At 40.1% G+C, this 22,805-nt stretch overlaps 1 protein-coding gene across 1 annotated transcript in view; it reads left to right on the top strand.

Moving 5' to 3' along the window:
- Positions 1-22,805, top strand: part of rapgef6 (Rap guanine nucleotide exchange factor (GEF) 6) — a 165,445-nt gene that overhangs the window by 129,020 nt on the left and 13,620 nt on the right. Inside the window, 10 exon segments of the mRNA XM_082140848.1 lie at positions 314-517; positions 601-709; positions 2,952-3,195; positions 10,688-10,842; positions 12,429-12,443; positions 13,607-13,847; positions 15,171-15,551; positions 16,382-16,593; positions 17,526-17,649; positions 21,773-21,990. Coding sequence (XP_081996974.1) covers positions 314-517; positions 601-709; positions 2,952-3,195; positions 10,688-10,842; positions 12,429-12,443; positions 13,607-13,847; positions 15,171-15,551; positions 16,382-16,593; positions 17,526-17,649; positions 21,773-21,990 — 1,903 coding nt within the window.

Genomic DNA, 22,805 nt, shown 5'->3' with positions numbered 1-22,805 from the left:
AATAACTGAGAAAAATGAGCAATAGTCCTCAGATGCCAGTCCGTGATTTATAGAAAAACATCTCGCATTAATTCGATCTCAAACAGATTCATTAACAGTAGTTATCACTCCTCCACCTGTGTGACATCATTAACCAACGTTGTTGAACGACCAATTTGCGACAATACGGTTTCAGGAAACAGTCGTGACTAGCTAGTGGATTTCTTCAACGATGATCGTACTGTGATAGTGAAGCAGTGAGTTACAGCAGTGTACGGGACACACCCCACATCTGAATATGTCAATATGTGTGTTTCCCTGAACGGTCTCTCAGAAAATGAAGGGTCACCTGCGTCTGCTGAACATAGCGTGTGCTGCGAAGGCCAAGTGTCGTCAGATCACTCTCCAGAAGCAGTCCCGAGAGTCTCCGCTGTTCTTCACGCTTCAGGGCGGCAGCGAGCGAGGCTTCGGGATCTTCGTGGAGTCTGTGGCCGAGGGCAGTAAAGCGGCCGAAGCGGGACTCAAGCGTGGCGATCAGGTACGGTTACAGGAACACGCTCTGCTCACAACAACACTTCATTAGCATTTCAGCATGAACACGTTGTGCTCGTCTGTCCTCAGATCTTGGAGATTAATGGACAGAACTTTGAGAACATCTCGTACACCAAAGCCATGGACATCCTCAAGAACAACACACACCTCTCTCTTACTGTGAAGACCAACATCTTCGGTATGTCACAGTATTTGTACAGTAGCGTACATAGTATCACAGAATTAAAGATAATCTGCATACAGAACACGTAGACCTATCACATGTGTAACCCTGGACCACAAAACCAGTCACATGTCACATGGGTATATTTGTGGCAATAGCCAACAATACATTATATGGTTCAAAATTATGGATTTTTCTTTTATGCCAAAAATCATTAGAATATTAAGTATAGATCATGATCCATGAAGATATTTTGTCAATTTCCTACCATAAATATATCAAAAATGTATTTTTGTGAGTGAATGTTGCAAAATCGCGAACATAAATGAACAACTTTAAAGGAGATTTTCTCAATGTTTCGATTTATTTACACCCTCAGATTCCAGATTTTCTAATAGTTGTATCTCGGCCAAATATTGTCCTATAATAACAAACCATACATCAATGGAAAGCTTATTTATTCAGCTTTCAGATTGACACATAAGACTGGTTTTGTGGTCCAGGCACACATATATGACAATGAAAGTTGAAGCTGCTGTTGTATTACAAGTTCCACCATGTAAGTGCCATAAAAATACTAAACTCATAATATTCAATTAACTAAGTATGGTCTGTGCAAGATATATTGCTTATGGGAATGTGCAATACATTGACTGTTTATACACATGGGATTATGGGATCGTATGTTGTGTGTTTTACCTTTACTTAGTGTTTTGGATTGTGCAAGGAGTTGCACTTAAGAATTTTGTTGTGCAACTAAGTGCAATGACAATAAAGGCATTCAATTCAATTAAATGTAATGACTGACTTCAAAGCGCTCTGAGAAACTTGTATACTAGCCTGATGTTTATGAGCATCTTTTCTTACCAATTAAAACATTTATCCATCTCAAGCGAGTGCTCGCATGCTCAGCATTGTGTGTGTTATAAAATAATCCAAATTAAAACTGTACATGGAAACCCCGCTTTAATGAGATGAAGGCTGTAGTATCTGCTCTGTTTTGTTTCTTCAGAATTTTTACCTGCAACAACCCATTATATTTGAATTAATACTTGAGAAATTGTTTACACTCACTGTAAAACTGACCAAAATTGAAATCTCTTAAAAGAACAAAGCTGATAAATATTTACATTTCTTAATGGCAAAAACTGATCAATATTTAACTCTCTTAAATCAATTAAAGGGTTAGTTCACCCAAAAATGAAAATTCTGTCAGTAATTACTCACCCTCATGTTGTTCAAACCCGTAAGACCTTCGTTCATCTTGAGATCACAAATTAAGATATTTTTGATGAAATCTGATGGCTCAGGGCGAGCTCCATTGACAGCTGTTTAGTTAACACTTTGAAGGGCTAGAAAGGTAGTAAAGACATTGTTAAAATAGTCCATGTGACTACAGTGGTTCAACCTTAATTTTATGAAGCGACGAGAATACTTTTTGTGCTTAAAATCTCTTAATGGAACGAAACTGACCGACATATAAATTTCTTAATGGAACAAAACGAAACCGATATTTTAAAGCTCTTAATGGAAAAAACCTGCCAATATTTAATATTTCAAAGCTCTATGGTAAAGCATCAAGGCATTATAGGCATAAAAGTATGACTTTCTTTAAAGCTCTTAATGAAACAAAACTGACCGATATTTTAAACTTCTTAATGGAACAAAAATGACCGATATTTTAAACTTCTTAATGGAACAAAAATGACCGATATTTTTAAGCTCTTAATGAAACAAAAATGACTGATATTTTAAACTTCTTAATGGAACAAAACTGACCGATATTTAATATTTCAAAGCTCTATGGTAAAGCATCAAGGCATTATAGGCATAAAAGTATGACTTTCTTTAAAGCTCTTAATGAAACAAAACTGACCGATATTTTAAACTTCTTAATGGAACAAAACTGACCGATATTTTGAAGCTCTTTATGGAACAATATTTGAAGCTCTTAATGGAATGAAACTGACCGATATTTTAACTCTTAATTGTCTTGATCGCTCAGTCATGTGTCTCAGTCACTGCAGCACTGATATATGTGCTAGACAACATTATAAAAACAATATAACTAAATATAAATCCGCAGGATCACTCATATGTAAAATCTTATCGCCTACTAAAACTTGCTCTATGGTAAAGCATCAAGGCATTATAGACATAACAGTGTGACTTTCTGTAAAGCTGCTTTAAATCAGTGTGTATTGTAGAAAGAGCTTTACAAATACACTTGATTTGACTTGATTTTGACTCGTTGCAGTTTTCAAAGAGCTTCAAAATCGAGTGAGGCACGAGAAGAAGAACGGTGTTCCTCACATCCCTAAGATTCAGGAGAGGAAGAGCAACCGCTTCTCCATCCCGGATCTGCCCGGAGACATGGAGTTTCCCTCGGACAGCAAGAGCCGCAAGAAGATGAAGGCCAACACGGTGTCCGGGGGACGCAACAAGATCCGCAAGATGCTGGAGAAGACCAGATTCAGCATCCTCCCCCCGAAACCCTTCAGGTAAACACACGCTCCTGTGTGGATGATGCTTCACTCCCTCTCTTTAGTCTCCATTCTCCATTCTTTTCCTCATTCGTGTCGGGATCAACGCGCTCTGGGAGTTTCAGGGTTCCTCCATCATCCGCACGAAGAGCCTTTACCTGTCATTCTTACACTCTCACAGGGTTTAAACCATAGACTGTATAAAACAATGGACGTAGTGTGTGTGACGTCACCCGTCAGTTCTGAAGAGCATTTTTGAAGCCCAAAGTGGGCGGAGCCGGCCGTCGCCATCTTGGCCGCGCGTCACTCCCGGATAAATGGAAATGTTCAGCGAGGCGGATTAGCTGAGGTGACATAACGCTAACAGACAGCAGACAAACGGCTAGTAGTGACATCAGCGGCAATCCACCTGTCACTCAAGTGGCCACGCCCTTAATTATGTAGAACTTTAAGGCTTAATATAATTTAAACAGATGAGTTATAAATATATTCACCCCCCTCACAGTCATCATGAAGGGCAACATTAGCTATATTGACCAAAACCACTTTTTGTACCAGGATGTAAACATGTTTTTTATGGTTTATGGGATTGACTCTCTTTTGGAGCCTGTCTCTAGTGGCCAGTCGGTGAACTGCAGTTTAAGTCACTTCAGTGTTGGTTTCAAGAGAGAGACGGGAAGGCTGCCGCTTGGTTTAAACACGCCTCCATCCATCCATTAGTTAGTTGTCCTCTTGAGTGGTCATCACTACGGTCAGGAACTGAGGCAGGACAAGACACCCCTGTAATATATTGTTGTTTTCTCACTGTGGTGAGAGAAAATGTGCTCAAGTGTCATGAAATTTACACCATGTCCTAACCAGACGTGATAAGATTACATCGACAAGCACTTTGTCTGTCCACAAAATCAATCACAGATATCGGCCCACTCTGCGAGTGCACTACTGTCCAGCACTCTCAACAAAATGTTTAAGATGAGATCGGCCCAGACCTGTACGTCATCTTACATCGCATGCAGTTTAGTTGCAAACAGTATGCAGGGCACTATGGAAGCAAAATAATGGGGGTAATTTCTCAACCAAATTTGATGGCGATTAATTAATCGGCTGATCATGTAATTAATTAGATTAAATATTTGACTGAAACAGTCTTTGTCATGAATACACCTCAGTTTGAACATTTCTTTTACTGTAAATTATTTCCAAGATCTGAGATAAATGATCCATGGTAAAGTCACCCGCAATGTTATTCTAACTAAACTTAAACATTTCTGACAAATAATTTGTTTCTAAGCACATAATCACTAGCTGAGACCCATCACTGTTCATATGTTGTTGTTCTGGGCATCGCTGTCACAGTGCAACAAATCTGAATGACCTAAAACAGGCGTCATGTTGTTCATGCACAGTGTGTGTTTTATCTTATGAAGTTGGGGTGAATGTGAGCGCAGTAAGTGTGTGTCTGTGGGTCATCTCTGTGCTTGATGCTTGTTCTGCTTGACATCACGTGTCTTCTGTTTTTATGGCTGCTTCACTTGCACAGGGGACTGTTTGGGTAAGAGACACCAGCTCAACACACTCTCTCTCTCTCTCTCTCTCTCTCACATGAAATATGTCATGATGTTAAGAGTAGTGCAGCACAAATCGTTTGCGTGAACATTCATGTTGTTTCATCTTCACATAAACCATGTGATTGTGCAGACTCAGCATCTGTGCATACACTAACAACACATTTCACTGGCACTTCTTCTCTTTTCTGCGTGTTCATGAAGAGTTGCATCACATCCTAAAAAGGCACGACCTTTCCAGCAGCCAATCAGAGCCGCTAACAACACTGTCCTGTGGACTAAGGCTGTGACTGGCCAGGAAAGCAAGATCGCTTGTATCACGTCGTGCCTTGTTAGGTGTTTTCTGTCATTGGTCAAGATGTTTTCCTTGTGTAAATGAACCGTGTCAAACAGTGCTGTCACGTCCTGTGTGGAAGTCGTTCTTTTCAATTCCTGTTTCTGTGAAATCACAAGCGCTGTTTGTCACGTGACCTGGACCTGGACAAACACTAGCTGTGTCTCACATACATGCAAAAAAAAGAAAAAAAAGAAATTTCTTATTTTTGTATGTATGTGGATAAATAAATAAAAACTGCTTTGGTAAATCATAATTATGAAAAAAGTCAAATTTATGACACAACTCGTTATAATAAAGTCATTATGACATGAAAAATTGAATCGACTTGGCATAATTTACTTTTTGTCATGACTTTTTATGTCAATTTCACTGTTCAATTTCTACATAATTTTTACTTAGATATAGTATCTCATAATTATGACTTGGTATGTCATCATTTTATCTCAATATGACTTTTTATCTCATAATTTTGAGTCAATTTTGACTATCTCATAACTACGACTTAGTATGTTATAAATATGATTTGGAACATCAATTGACCTTTCGCCGAGCCCCGCCCCCCTTAGTTACTGTTGCTACGTCCGACAAACAAATGGTCAAACACGACCAGCGTGACAGATTGCCATGACGGGAAGAGGTATACCCGTGCGTGTCAGTGACCTTTTTTGGAGTAATACCTCCGCGATATCCTCCAGATCGAGGCAAAAGGGGTTACAGTATGCCGTGGAGGGATATATTCGAAATATAAAAATACACAATGAAGGAGACACGACTACTATCGAGGCTAATGCATACCGGTCTCAAGTGAAATCTGAGAAACCCCATGACAATCGCAGAAAAATCTCTAATACCCACGCAATCGACATAAACACTTGCAGACGGCAGCTTGGACGTTTGTGATCAACCAGCATCCGTAGGCATCGTAGACCTCTTCTTCTGTCTTGATTTTCTCCGATTTGTTGCAGACAATCGCAGTTATCTGAGCTGTTATATTTTGCTCATTTTTATTAGCAAATTAGATTTGTATTGTTTTGTTCCAGTTCAGCCCTGCTAACGTTATGTGCTTTGTTATTGGGGAAGGGAAAAAACTAACGTTAGGGTTGCCAAATGTCCCGTATTTTGGGCATAATTTATTTGTCATAATTAATAATGCATAATTTATATCTCCCTTGTCCTGTTTTTTTTTTTTTTTGACTGCAAAGCTGATCTAACCACTGACTGATACAGCAGCAGTGCTGATCACGACACCTGTTATCATCCTATCAATAATAATAATATATAATATATTATGATTTAATATATCATTATTTAGGGACAAATCATTGTTTGGTTTACCGCTCCGAGCGGGACTTTCAATGTCAGCATTTTGATTTCGGCAAATCATAGGCGAATGCAAACAACGTGATTATTGATTCCAACATCCACCCACGCAAGAAAACGTGCAACCTAACGTTACCTGAGGGAATAATACGCTGATTTACTGCTCAATAAATATTTCTGATTGTTATCAATGTAGAAAACTGTTTTTTGTTTTGTTTTGTTTTGTTTTTCAGGATTCTTTGATTAATAGAAAGTTTCAGAGTTTTCTGAAATAGAAAGCTTTTCTAACGTTATAAATGTCTATACTGTCACTTTTGATCAATTGAATGCATCCTTGCCTATTACTTTTCTTAATTTCTTAAAAAATCTTACTGACCCCAAATTACTTATACTGGTTCTTTGTGGCAAGCTTTATGCGTGCGCTTGTGTGGCTATATTACGTAAACGCTCATTATCCTGTAGTAGGCTATATAGCCTATTTAAGTAATTTAAGTAATTCAATTAATTTAAAGGGGCGATTTGTCCACTAATGGCTTAAATGAATAACTATAGTCGATTAGAAAATGTTTTTTTGTCGGAGGCAGCCCTTATTCCACACATTTACAAACGCCGTGGGCGCACCGCTTCACCATCTGGCTTGGAGAATGTTTGTCGGACATGCTCACATAGTAACGGTTGCTATGATGTGTGATTGGACAATGGCCGTTTTGGGGGAGGGGCCGGCGAAAGGTCAATTGTATCTCATGACTTTTTATCTAATCATTTTGACTATCTCATAGTAATGACAGTATTTCATAATTTCGACTCTTATCTCATGATTTTTTTTATCTCATAATTATGACATAGTATGACATAATTTAGACTTATCTCATCACTTTTTATCTCATAATTTCAGCTTTTGCCAATTTCGACTAAAAATTTTTTTTTTAAATGTAAAAAAATTTAATAAAAATCGGAAATTTATAGAGAAATTGCTAAAAACAAATTTTCACTGTCATTTTCGCCCATATTTACCGAGGGTGCCGATATTTTTTGAGCCCACTGTATGATGTAGAATTTGAAACTTTGTACTTTTATCTCATAATTATGATTTACCAAAGCATGATTTTTTTTTTTTTCTAATGTGGCGTAAATGGGCTTCCATACCTGTGTATCTAACTCCATGTGACTGTGGGGGATGTTCTCTGTGCTGATGTGTTCTCTCAGAGTGGATCATCACTTCTGTCTGTCTCGTTGTCTCTCTGCTCTGAGAGTGAGACAGCATCATGTAAATCAGCCCGTCTGTGTAAAGCTCAGCGTCTGATTGGCACGAGTTTACCCATGAGCCATCGCTGAGACGTCACGTGTGCTTCTGCTGTGTTTGCTCATCTCAGGCTCGAGTCTCATTCATGGATTGTGTGTGTGTGTGTGTGTGTGTGTTCACTCTGTGTTTGTGCTCGTGTCTGTTTAGAGCGCTTTCACACTGCAGTTCGGTCGGTTTAGACTCATGACCATCGGTGAGGTAGCTCCAACTCTCACATAGCATCAAATGCCAGCCTATAAAAATATATTTTTTAAGCTAGATTTAAAATCAGCAAGTGTTTGAGCCTGTGCAAGTGTTTGAGCCTGTGCAAATGCTCTGTCACCCCTGCTCTTCAGCTTTACCCGTGGGACAACTAAAAGCAAATGGTCAGCAGACCTAAGTGCTCTTAGCGGAGCATACAGCTTGAGTCAGGTCAGAAAGATATTTAGGTGCAAAACCATTAAGAGATTTAAAAACAAACAACAAAATCTTAAAATGAATCCTGAAATGGACAGGTAACCAGTGAAGAGAGGTGAGAAACAGGGGTAATGTGTTCCCGCTTTCATGTACCCGTCAACAGGCGAGCTGCTGCATTCTGGACCGTCTGGAGAGAGAGGCCTGACTAATGCCTATATAGAGGCCATTACAATAATCCAGACGAGATGAAATGAAAATATGAACAAGTTTTTCAAAGTCTTTAAAGGACAGGAAAGATTTCACCTTGGTGAGTTGTCTCAATTGGAAAAAAAATTGATTTAACTGCCGAGTTAATCTGTTTGTCCGATTTAAAATCACAATCAGTAATAACACTTACATTTTTTACATAAGGCTTCACAAGTGGATTCAATTCACCAATTCGTCCAAATTTAATGACTCATAAGTGCCTCCCGGCGTAAACAGCAAAACTTCTGTTTTATTTTCATTAAAACTAAGGAAATTTAGTGCCATCCAGGCCTTAATATCCTCAAGACACTGCAATAGAGGCGCTAAAGTGCGAGTGTCTTTTCAAAGGCAGATAAATTTGCGTATCGTCTGCATAACAGTGAAAAGAAATACCAAATTTCCTAAAAGTATGTCCTAAGGGGAGCATATTCAGGGAGAACGAAATAGGCCCCAAAATAGAGCCCTGGGGGACCCCACACGTGAAAGAAGCCGTTGAGGAGACATAGTCTCCAAAACTAACTGTGAAAGTTCTCTCAGACAAATAAGACCCTTAATACCCTAACCCAGCAAATCAAAGCTTCATCAGTGATGTTAATCCAGGGGTCTCATTTATACAACTGTGTGTAGGATCCTTACTAAAAGTGTACGTGCTCCCGAAAGCCAAAAATGTATGTGCGTCACATTACATTGCTAAAAATAATTTAGTAGCCTATCCTTGCCTTGTTTTTGAATAAATAAATCCAATAGTATAAAATACATTTCAGAGAAAGTTTTTCTCAATCTTTTAATTTCCACTGGCCAAATAATAATTTTTAATTGCTTTATATTTGTAATGGAAACAGATAGGCCTTATTGTGCATTACTGATCATTATTTCCACAGAAATATTTTCTCAGACCATGAGTTTTCTGCTATTATCATGCGCTAAGCAAACATTAAAACACAGCAAGCCACAGGAAAAGTGTTCAAAAGCATCGCATCCACTACAAATACTTCTATTTATTCGAATATAAAAAATGTTGTAACTTCTCAGTAATGATTTGATGTAATTTAAGTGCTTAACTCCATTAATGAGAATGGCATATTTAATCTAAATGTGTAAATCAGATGTAAAATAGAGTTTAAATCATTCTTTTATTTATTTAAACTGTTATTGTGAACATTTATGATTAGGACTCATAATGAAGATTTAAAGTGGTTTTCCTTCATCAGTCCCTCAGATCACCGTCGGTGTCTCCAAACTGCTCCGTCTCCTAAATGTTCGTACGCATGATCAGAGTTTACATACAGATGCACATTCCCCCGTCAAGTGTGTTTTTAATAGATCACAACCTTTGTGTGGGAAGGGGTGTACGTTTATTAATGAGACCCCTGGTCTTTCTCTGAAGCATCTTTCCTTTCTCTTTGACGTCACGCAGGGTTATTATGTAAGTGATAATGTAGATCCGGCCGGTTGTTATCTCAGAATAAACCCTGACGGGGTGATCAGGATCAGGTCTTCATCAGCCTGAAGGGGTTTATTCTGAGATAACAACCGGCTGGATGTACATTATCACACTTATTACACGGATATTTGCCACATAAGTAAATAATTAGACACGAAATATTGATCTGAGTCAAAATATTTGATTAGGTCTTTAAACGCAAAGCTTCTGCGGAGAGAGCAGTTTCAGTGGCGAGTTCAAACTAGACGGACATTTAAGAGATATGGTTAATACAACATAAATAATTATGGGGATTAGAGATATTGATTTCAGATTAAACTGTTTTAAAACCGTACCTGTTTGTGTCTCATAATCCAGCAGTGTACAAAACAATATGAAACGAGAGAGAGCGAGTCCACGATACTGGATGGCATAATTAAATAACTGTACACAAAATTTTGATTTGACTGAGTTTTAATATGTTATCATCTCACCAAACGCAAAACTTCCACGAAGAAAACCCGTTCCTAGCGAGTGTATAACGCTGATGACTGCAGTGACCCGGATGAGCCTGTGTTTCTGTTCTCAGAGGCTGTTATCTGGGAATAATACACCGCTGGATGGACCAATCAGAATCAATTATTCCACAGAGCCATGTAATAAATGATGTTAACCAGTTGCAGAACAGCTGTTTTTTCTTATTAATAGTTATTCTTTTAGCAAAATTACATTTGGTTCGTCTCCTTCCAGTTAAGTCAAATCAAGTGTGAAAACGGCCTAAATGTCCACGTCTTCCATCTGTGTGTGTGTGTGTGTGTGTGTGTGTGTGTGTGTGTGTGTGTGTGTGTGTGTGTGTGTGTGTTGACATGCAGTGTTAGTGTGTTGAGCCGGCTGTAATCCCTCTTCCTCTGTGTGTGCAGTGACAGTGGCTTGTCCCAGTCTCAGGATGACAGTATGGTGGGCACGAAGCAGTGCCGGCACAGCGTGGCCATCATGCCGATCCCGGGAAGCCTGTCGTCCAGCAGTCCTGACCTGCTCCAGCCCGCCAGCGCGCTCGACTTCACCAACCCCGCAGGTAACACACACAACCACTCGCTGATATAATGACCACACACATGTCATCAGATTATAGAGGGAATGCATTGACATCACTTTCCCGCGGGAACACACTCCCTCAGCCGGCCTGAGTGGCAGAAGAGCTACTGAGTGACTGGGTTTAACAGGGGAAACTGCCAGTAAAACGAACGATTATCAGATTAAACTAAAGGTTGGACTCGATATAGTGTTCCTTACATCTACCAAAGATCCGGTGATCATGGACATTGACATGCAGCAGGAATCGTGTTTCCTGACATTTAAATGAGCCTGATTTCGATGCTGGGGAAATACATAACGCAAATTTGCCCGTGAACGCTTTATATTTAATAAAGGTCTAAATCCAGGTGATCACTTATATCAATGTTATTTATATCATTATAAATCAAAAAAACTTTCAAACGTGTATTGCATTTAATATACATTTAAAGGGATACTCCACTTTTTTTGGAAACAGGCTCATTTTACAGCTCCCCCAGAGTTAAACAGTTGAGTTTTACCGTTTTCGAGTCCATTCAGCCGATCTCCGGGTCTGGCGGTACCACTTTTAGCATAGCTTAGCATAGATCATTGAATCGGACAGGACCATTAGCATCTCTCTCAAAAAAATGACCAAAGAGTTTCGATATTTTTCCTATTTAAAACTTGACTCTTCTGTAGTTACATCGTGTACTAAGACCGACGGAAAATGTAAAGTTGTGATTTTCTAGGCTGATATGGCTAGGAACTATACTCTCATTCCTGCGTAATAATCAAGAAACTTTGCTGCCGTACCATGAGTCCAGCAGGCGTAATGATATGACGCAGCGCCTGAAAATAGGTCTAATAGGTTAGACAAACTGAGTCCCGGTCACGTTGGAAGTTACCGAGCTGGGGACTATTTTCAGGCGCTGCGTCATATCATTACGTGGTACGGCATGGTACGTACCATGGTACGGCTGCACAGCTCCTGGATTATTACCCAGGAATGAGAGTATAGTACTCAACTCTTTAACTCTGGGGGAGTTGTAAAATGAGCCTATTTCCCAAAAAAGTGGAGTATCCCTTTAAACTGTAATAATTTTTTGTAATAATAACATTAATTTGTTTCAAATTATTTCTTTCCGTTCGCATTCGTTTAAAGTGTATGATATCCGTTTGTATGCACTCTTTTTTAAAAGGATACTGAAGTGTACTTCTTTTCACAATAGAGGGTTTCCTCTGTGTATGAGTGAAGCTGAAGCTGTTTATTTCTCTGTATTTCAAGCTCTGAAAACAATCTACATTTAGATAGATATATTTAGAATATATGAGGATGTTAGGAAGGATTCCAGTAAATGTTTCCTTTCTGAAACCTCAGCTCTGGGTTGTGTCAAATGAAGGCTGGTTTCAGATCCACTACACACGAATCTGGAAACCTGCAGTACGAGAGATGTTTATAATGAGGAGGACATCTTTAGATTAGTTGTGATGTCTCCACTGGTGTGTGCTGTAGCTGTCATGTGTCATCTCTCTCTCTCTCTCTCTCTCTCTCTCTCTCTCTCTCTCTCTCTCTATCTCTCTCTGTGTGTTTCTTGGCTCCACCAGTGGCTGGTTTCTACTGTAAGTACACTGTACATGTCATACACTCTTTTCCTTTTCATGCGTTTAACTCTTGTATGCTGTTTTGAACTTAATTGCATGTGGTCAGTGTTGGGAGTAACTACAAGTAACTTGAGTTAAGTAATTCGATTACTTTTTTCAAGTAACTTGTAAAGTAACGCATTACTTTTTTAAATTTACAGCAAAATATCTTAGTTACTCTTTCAAATAAGTAACGCAAGTTACTTTTTCACATTGACGGGAGACTGACATCTCTCCTGTCCTCATGTTGAGACAAATCGAAGTGCAGAGGCGTGTGTGTGTGTGTGTGTGTGTGTGTGTGTGTGTGTGTGTGTGTGTGTGTGTGTGTGTGTGTGTGTGTGTGTGTGTGTGTGTGTGTGTGTGTGTGAAAACATGATGGTTATTGTAGTTCTAGACTAAATGTGAGCATGCATTGACTAATTGCAAAAAAGATTCAGTATTTCTCAAAATGAATAAAATTCATGCATTTAATCTCACTTTATTGACCAATGTACTTGCTTCTGTTAAACCATAAGCAAAAATGACTTTAGATTTTTTGTTTTTATTGGTGAAGTAAGTGTTAAACATTCTTCTCCTGCATCTATTCTTCTGTGATCCAGAACGGCAGGTTTGTTTGATCTGCTCCTCTACTAGACACATGTGAATTTGCATTTCCTTCAGCCTTATTATTACAATTTTGGTCTGAAAGGGCGTCTTTACATTGGCCCAAAAATATAACTTTTTTGTGAGAAAAAGTAACGCAACGCATTACTTTTCTAAAAAAAAGTAACTAAGTTACTTTTTAAGGGAGTAACTCAATATTGTAATGCATTACTTTTCAAAGTAACTTTCCCCAACACTACATGTGGTTACGAGTTTGTGGCATGAAATGGTTTACACTCGACGTCAAAAAGCATGCGAAAACGCCGTCATTATGGTGGATTGAGTTCCACACCCATATGACTTTCATTCATCAAGTGAAGATGTGAATGAAACCTGAAAAAGATTTCTGTCCTGTAAATCATCTGGATGATGGGATAGTGTTTGAGCCATTGCCTTGTTTTCCAAATCTGAGCCAAACATCTCACCATTGACCTTTTATTTCAAATGCTTTCACCGGTTGTGTGTGTTTAACTGCATCTCCTTCCTCTCGCGGGTCACAGACATTCCCGATCAGGTGATCCGCGTGTTCAAGGCGGACCAGCAGAGCTGCTATATCATCATCAGTAAAGACACCACAGCCAAAGACGTCGTCTCGCATGTAGTGAGCGAGTTCGGCCTCATCGCAGCTTCGGAAACCTACTCGCTGTGTGAGGTCTCTGTTAGTCCTGAAGGGGTCATTAAACAGCGCCGGCTGCCGGACCAGCTCTCAAAACTAGCAGACCGCATCCAACTCAACGGCAGGTAAGAGCAGAGCCAACACCTCTTAAAGGGATAGTTCACCCAAAAATTAAAATTAGCCCATGATTTACTCATCCTAGGTGTATTTGACTTTCTTTATTCAGACGAATACAATCGGAGTTATATTAAAGGTCACATTCTATGAAATTCCCTGGCTTTTTCATGATAGCAGAGGTCTAGGGGCGATGAATCTACCATATAAGTTTCAAAACAGTCAATCCACAGACAAATGCACTCAGCCTGCATAAAGTAGCTGTGCCTTTTCACGAGCCGTTGTCGTATAAATGTAAACATTTATAAACACTGCCCACCGTCAGGAAACGACATCATTGCACAGGCTTCCGAACAACATTAATATAAGAGACCAGTGTCTAATGTTTATTTATTCAGAAATACCACAGCATCTAGTTCGACCTAAACCATCTGTCCTGTACAGTTCACAAGTGACTGCTTCGTCAGTCAGGAACAGCTCAATGCCGGTTTTTCAAAGAAGCTTCTCCTCAAAGATGCTGCAGTCCCTACAGTTCAAGTTTACCTCGGGCGTCAATAACAGCACATGTTCTCGCGTTCTGTGGGCATCCTTGCAGATTTACCACAAGTACACCTTTTACAGAAAAAAGTAACACTGTAAAAGAAATTGTAGCACGTCAACTTACTGTATCAGTAGGAAAGCAATAGTTACATAGCTTACTGCATTCGGTGTCTGTCTGCTAACGTTACATAGTGTATAACTAGCTATTAACGTACATATTTTGGAGATTTAAATCGAATTGGACAAAAAAAAAAAGTCTGAGTTAGTTTACAGACCGTTTAAATTAGCGTTAACGTTAAATCTGCGTGCAGCATTGATGTAATGGTAATTATAATACTCTTACAATAACGCCGAAAGTAAGGAGGTGGTTGTTAGTCTCCTGAGTCCGGCTCGAACATATAAGGCTGGATAACATTTCCCTCAGCAATGTCCATCATTAGTGTTTTATTTACCTTACTAATGAGCCACATCAGGCTACCGCATACATGACCCTAGTTACCTGTGGTTGGCCTGCCCGTGCATCACTCAGAAAACAACAGGCCAATCAGAAGAGAGGCTCATGAATATTAATTAGACAGGCCTCCTGAGAAAGGAGCTACAAAAATATATTTGGGATGGTTTTTGGTACTTATACCACAAATATATATTCTTAAGGACATCACAATCTAAAATAAAACTTCAGAAAGGTGTACAATATGGGACCTTTAAAAAATGTCTTTTAAATGCAAAATTGCTTGCTGGGTATCGTTACACCCCTACTATACAGTGATCCCGTGATTGGTGTGTTTGCTCAGGTACTACCTGAAGAACAACATGGAGACGGAGACGCTGTGCTCGGATGAAGACGCTCAGGATCTCCTGAGGGAGAGTCAGATCGGGCTCCTCCAGCTCAGCACCGTGGAGGTGGCGGCTCAGCTCTCCATGAGGGACTTCGGCCTGTTCAGGAACATCGAGTCCACAGAGTACGTGGACGACCTGTTCAAGCTGGACCCGGGCGGTGGCCAACATCTGAAGCAGTTCGAGGAGATCATCAACCAGGAGACGTTCTGGGTGGCCACTGAGATCCTCCGCGAGGCCAACGCACTCAAGCGCATGAAGACCATCAAGCACTTCATCAAGATCGCCCTGCACTGCCGCGAGTGCAAGAACTTCAACTCTATGTTCGCCATCATCAGGTGAGTCCGCCTTTCACTCGAGCTGTCAGTTCTCGGGCTGCTCTCCTTACAGTTTCTCAATGATTATAAGAAATTAAGGTCCCACTTTATATTAAAGGTGCAGTGTGTGATTTTTAGCGGCATCTAGTGGTGAGGTTGCAAATTGCACCCAACAGATGTTACGGTGGCCGACAGGAAGTGATGTCGTTGTCAGAGACAGCAGAGAGTAGCCAGTTGAGCAATGAGGTTTCTTTACAAAGATAAATTAAGAAATTATGTTTAGTTGATTATTGTTATTTTGAATATTATTGTCACCTGTTCATCATTGTGTCAGTGTTGTATCCGCTGACTTTAGCTGAAGCTTCTTTACACGAAGAACAACATAGTGACGAAACGCGTTTGTCCGCTCAGGGCTCCTGTAGAAACATGTCGATGTAAGCGGACCCGTGGTGTGTGTAGAGAGAAAGCTCATTCTAAGCTAATAAAAACATAACGGTTCATTATGTAAGGTCTTTATACACCACTGAAAACATAGTTATGTATATAATATTGCATTTCTGTCAACAGATCCTCTGTTTTTTGTTTTTTTTAATAGTGATGCTGACCTGATAAAGTTATCAGCATATTTCTAAATGATCCACAAGACAAGATAATAACAAACGATTACATTTACAAAAAACTTTGGCATGCTGTTTGTTCCTCAGTGTTTTATGGTGGTTATGCAGCTTCGTCAGAAACATAAAATGCAGCTATTTTATGTTTTAATAGTTACAGATCTTGCATATTGTGTGCTTGGTGTGTGAACCTCCGAGCAGGGCCGCAAGTGTTCATGTGTTTTCTGTGCTCCTCAGTGGTCTTAATCTGGCTTCAGTAGCTCGACTGAGGAGCACGTGGGAGAAACTACCCAGTAAGTATGAGAAGCTGTTCCGCGACCTTCAGGACATCTTCGACCCGTCACGAAACATGGCCAAATACCGCAACATACTGAGCAGCCAGAGCGTGCAACCTCCCATCATCCCCCTGTTCCCTGTGGTCAAGAAGGATCTCACTTTCCTGCACGAAGGTCAGTGGGTCAAGTCTACAAACAAGCCTTAAAGGAGTAGCTAACTTCAGAACGAATATTTCCTGATAATCTACTCTCCCCCTCGTCATCCAAGATGTTCATGTCTTTCTTTCTTCAGTGGAAAAGAAATTAAAGGTTTTTGAGGGAAACGTTCCAGGATGTTTCTCCATATAATGACTTCAATGGGGTCCAACAGGTTGAAGGTCCAGATGTGAGTTTCAGTGCAGCTTCAAAGTCTCGACACGATCCAGCCGAGGAATAAGAGTCTTGTGTAGACAAACCAGCGGATATTTTATAACAAAATAAACATTTATATACTTTTAACCACAAATGCTCGCCTTGCACTAGCTGTGATGCGACACACATTACGCAATCAGGTTGAAAGGTCAAGCGTGACGTAGGTGTAAGAACAGATCTAGTGTTTACAAACGCCATTTACACATAAATAAATAAATAAATAAAAGGTAAAACAACAATGTCGGATGATTTTGAAGTTGGAGGAGAAAATGAGATTATTCTATATTTATAAACCAGAACACGCGTGACCTTTCAACCTGATTAAGTAATGTGTGTCGCATCACAGCTAGTGCAAGATGAGCATTAGTGATTAAAAGTATATAAATGTTTATTTTGTTATAAAATGTCGGCTGGTTTGTCTAGATAAGACTCTTATTCCTCGGCTGGATCGTGTCGAGACTTTGAAGCTGCACTGAAACTCACATCTGGACCTTCGACCCGTTGGACCCCATTGAAGACACTATATGGAGAAACATCCAGGAGTGTTTTCCTCAAAAACCTTCATTTATTTTCCACTGAAGAAAGAAAGACATGAACATCTTGGATGACGTGGGGGAGAGTAGATTATCTTTTAACATTGGTGGGTTTCCACATGTCAGGTCCTTGAACTGTCCATCATCTCTTATCTCGCTCAGGGAACGATTCGAGTGTCGACGGCCTGGTCAATTTCGAAAAGTTGCGAATGATCGCCAAGGAGATCCGAAACGTTGTGCGCATGACATCAGCCAACATGGACCCGGCACTCATGTTCAGACAGAGGTGAAGACTAACACGCACACACACACACACACACACACACACACACACACACACACACACACACACACACACACAGAGCATGAACTAAAGTCCACTGGAAATCAAAATCGATTCCTGCACTTATTGTGAACGATTCATTAGTGCACATTATTGTGAAAGGAAAACACAGTTTTCCTTTCACAATAATGTGCACTAATGAATTGTTCACAATAAGTGCAGGAATCGATTTTGATTTCCAGTTTCCAGATTTCCATGTTGGACCAGTAGTTTTATACACACATGTAATGCTCACACACTTATCACAGTCCAGTCTGATAAGTCTCGCCCTACTGTTGATCTTTTGTTGATCATCTTCATTTAATGTCAGTCAGTCGCTCGCCCCTGTGAATGTTGACGGTGGACACGTACGCTGCGTTCACAGTGTCAGTTTTTGTGATTGACAGCTGCATTTACCTACAGGTGTGAGTCTCGAAACGCCCTGTTCAAACAGGAAGTTCACTGTCTTTATGAACGTGCAACGTCGTTTTTTCCTCTCGCGATTCGAAGTCATTCCAACAATCATGGCAACGGATGTTTGTAGGTTAATGTATATCACAGCCACCTTACTAGACATTATTATTAATGGAAGGAGACATGGGCGTTTAATCCAAGCATTAACGGCAAGGAAAGGCCGTTATACTGAGACTGGCTCATATGAGGAGTTTCTGGGTGTTTCTCCCTCAAATCTGCTTCAAGATCTTGATTATGGCATTTCTTAGTGGTTTAGAGTCCAGTATTCCTGTAATTCTTTCGTCTTTTATGAGTTTAATGAAGAACTCTGTCTCGTCTTCTGTCCAAACACACCTCGTCATCTACGTCAGGTGACTGTAAATGTGCAAAAACTGTTTCCATTGCAGTTTTGAGAAATATTCCTTTTTCTAATTCCCTGAAAAAAACCCTCATGGGAGCGAAAGTAAGTTTTTTGCGATAAATGGGAGTTTTTGCTAAATTGCCGTGTTTCAATTCGCAATTTCAATTTGCATAATTTGAAGGGTAATGGAAACGCGGGCAGTGCTAGTTTTTATTCCGCCACTAGAGGCCGTTCTCTGTCTGTAATACGACCGCACACCAGAGTCCTGCACGGGTCCGATTGTGTAAATCTGCACCCGCCCGTACCCGCAGTGCTTAAAGCCGCATCCGACCCGTTTTCCGACAGCAGCACTAATTAAAATCCGCACCCGACCCGCTTAACATAGAACCGACACCTGACCCGCACCCGAAATAAAATCAGTTTAGACTATCACATTATAGACACACTTACAAACATGTTTATTGCCAGGTCATACAGAAGCTATCACACGACCATTAACACAAGGACAACTTCAGCCGAAGCTGTCAGAAGAACATGCTAACGTTACCACAAAACTAAGTAGCCTTATAACATTTTACCAATCGAACAGAGTCGCGGCTACAACACTATATGCCACGCAACTTCGTCTAGCCTACATCTGACAATGTTGGGTTCAAACACACCACACCACACGTACTTATCAGTGTTAAATTAGAAAGATACTGTTCGATAGAACTGCTTGGTTACCACAGTTATCTGTGCTTCCTCAGCGATGAAGTCCCACATGTGCGGTTATCCAACACGAACATGCAGCAAAGCCTTTCACAATATTGTTTTCTTCAGATAATGCCATATTTCTCCCACACACTGGACTTGATTTTTGATGACGTATTGTCGACAACTTTACCATCTCCACTAGCTATTCTTTTCTTCAACTCCTCAGCATCCATCTCGACGACTGCAAGCGATCACGCGCGCGGTTATGAGGAATTTTTTTAAGTGAAAGTAGGTATAGAGACTCCTGGGAGGGCGTGGCCACAAATAAACTGATGTGGATTTTAAATTATTTTATCAACTTGAAATACAGGCATATTTTTGTAAATGTGTTCCTAAAAATATGCATATATTTTTACGTTTGCATGTGATTGTTTTAAACCCGTGTCCGACCCGACCCGCACCCGACACAGTTTTTTTCACCTGTTTGAGCAAAATTTGCGGGTCACCCGTCAGGTACCCGAACCCGTGCAGGACTCTGCCGCACACCCTAATCAGCCGCTCACGCAACGGATGCAACCCGTAAAAACCATCGGTGTGGATTTTTACCGATTAAAATGAAAAGGCTAACGGCGATGAACTGGTGGAGCTCTACCAGTGTGTGATGGTGTATCAGATGATTTCTCTCTGTCTGTGGTGCTGCTGGTGTTTTCTGTCTGTCTGAGTGTCTCTCTCTCTCTTCTCCTGTCTTCTGCCTCTCATGGGCTTTGCGTACAGAAAGAAGAGGTGGAAGAGTTTAGGGTAAGTGTGCTGTCCTGCATGTCCTGACCGTTCACTGGACACAGCAACTCCTGCCACTCTTCCTTCATTCCTCTCATCCTCTAAACCATCGATCTTCATGTAACTGATCATGCTCGTCTGTTTTAATCTATTTATTCTTTTTATTTGTGTTGCATTAATGGAGCTGAATGCGTTGCATGGCCGCGTTACGCTGCTCTAGGCATTGTTTGCTCTGACTGCCAAATAAATGAGGTTTATCTTTAACATTTCATATTTACAAATGAATGGAAGGACTTTCACAAATAGAAATTTCATAACATCACATACTTCCAAAACATTTCCTGAAAGAAGTCACCAAGGCTATTTGATCAAAAATACAGTAAAAACAGATTATATAGTATATATGTGAATATATAGTAAAGTGTAATTTATTCCTTTGATCAAAGCTGAATGTTCAGCATCATTACTCCAGTCTTCAGTGTCACATGATCCTTCACAAATCATTCTAATATGATGATTTGATGCTCAAGAAACATTTATGATTATTATCAATGTCCGAAACAGTTCATATTTTACTTTTAGGATTCTTTGATGAATAGAAAGTTCAAAAGAACAGCACTTATTTGAAATAGATGTTATATTAGACATCACTTTTGATAAATTTAATGCGTCATTCCTGAATAAAAGTATCAATAAAAAAAATAAAAAAACATATATATATACAGTATATATAAATATATATAAATATAAAAAATTCTTAACCCCAAACCTTTAAATGGTAGTGTACATATAAGACACTTCTCCAAAATTATTTATAAAAACTATTTCAGGAATTGAAAAACAAGTTTCACAAAAATGAGTTTCCATTGTTCACATTTGCAAGACCAGAAGAAATGCATCAAGTCTCATTTATCTGTGAAACCATTACATTTTAATAGATTCAGGTCATTTGTGGAGGTCAGTGTGTAGAGAAAGTCTTCACACATGCGCACATATACATATTCAAACCTGCATATCTATAGACCTTCTGTAGCCCCGCCCCTTCTGTAGCCCTGCCCCTTATGTAGCTCCACCCCTTCTGTAGCCCTGCCCCTTATGTAGCTCCACCCCTTTTCAGCGCTGCACTTGTTATCTTTTGACTTCCGGTCTGTATTTTCACAGCGATTTTGCGTGTGTATGAATGAAACGGCTCGTTTTAAAATCTTCCCGGTCGACTGACATTTGTTAAGACATCTGCTTTAAACATTACAATCCTCATGATAACTTTCGTTAACTTTACATTAAGTAAATCCACTTCAAAAGCTAATTACTCCTGGACAGCAGCGCCATAGAGATATACAGAGCGACCGCAAAAACGGAAGTTAAAAGACAATATTGTAAAGATGGTGGCGCCCTCGTTTCTCTGGGGCATAAGGTCTATAGACTGAACACGTAATACGCATGTGCACGCCCTCAGCGTTCTTACAGATTTTTTCGAGGTTTGCGTTCTCGAGCTCCAAACACTGTTGTTGTGCGAATGTTGTCATCTTTGCAACGGAAGTGAATCAATCAAACTAACTTTATCTGGACAATAACTGTATTCTAGAGCTGCTGTAACGCCTAAACACTCTCTGTGACTGTAATCTCCTATTATCACTGTAAAGCTGCTGTGAAACATCAGTATTGTTAAAGCGCTGTATAAATGAAGATGACTTGACTTGACTAGATGTTCTGTTTCTGTTTGTGAACGTCTTCCTGTTTGCTCGTGAGCGTCTCCCACGGGAGTGACGGTGATGTGTGTCGTGTCTCACTCTTCCTCAGGTCTCTGAGTCAGGCCAGCACCAACTCAAACCTGCTGGAGGTCCAGGCGGGCCACAAGAAGCGTGTGCGGCGCAGCTCTCTGCTCAACGCCAGGAAGCTGTACGAGGACGCCCAGATGTCCCGGCGGGTGAAGCAGTATCTGGCACACCTGGAGGTGGAGGAGGACGAGGACAAGCTCCAGATCATGTCCCTGCAGTGCGAGCCGGCCTACAGCACACGTGCGTCTCTTCAGCTATTACTCATGTGACGAGTATCCGTGTGATAGTGTACATCTAGCCGGTTGTTATCTCAGAATAAACCCCCTCAGGGTGATGAAGACCCCGATGCGAAGCAGACTCGTTTAACCAGGAGAATCACACTGAGAGATCGCAGTCTCTTCTTCCGGAGACCTGGTCAAAAAATGACAATACCACAATTTACACATTCACAAATTAAATGAATCAAATCAAGAGAAACAATGGTGACACTTTACAATAAGGTTCATTAGTTAGCATTAGTTAACTACATTAGTTAGCATGAACTAATAATGAACTGCTCTTATACAGCATTTATTGATCTTTGTTAATGTTAATTGCAACATTTACTAATGCTTTATTAAAATCTTGTTAGCATTAGTTAATGCACTGTGAACTAACATGAACAAACAATGAATGACTGTATTTTTATTAACAAATACTGTAACAAATGTATTGCTCAGGGTTAGTTCATGTTAGTTAATACATTAAGTAATGTTAACTAGTGAACCTTATTGTAACGTGTTACCAGACTAACTGTCCCTGTCACTCAAACTCAGTTCCTGGTGTGTGTGTGTGTGTGTGTGTGTGTGTGTGTTACCAGACTAACTGTCCCTGTCACTCAAACTCAGTTCCAGTGTTCAACACACAGTGTTGGTGTGTGTGTGTGTGTTACCAGATTAACTGACCCTGTCACTCAAACTCAGTTCCTGGTGTGTGTGTGTGTGTGTGTGTGTGTGTGTTACCAGACTAACTGTCCCTGTCACTCAAACTCAGTTCCAGTGTTCAACACACAGTGT

Source organism: Leuciscus leuciscus (genome assembly GCF_965113295.1).
Source record: "Leuciscus leuciscus genome assembly, chromosome: 16".
Taxonomy (NCBI): domain Eukaryota; kingdom Metazoa; phylum Chordata; class Actinopteri; order Cypriniformes; family Leuciscidae; genus Leuciscus; species Leuciscus leuciscus.
This window is presented reverse-complemented; position numbering and strand designations above follow the sequence as displayed.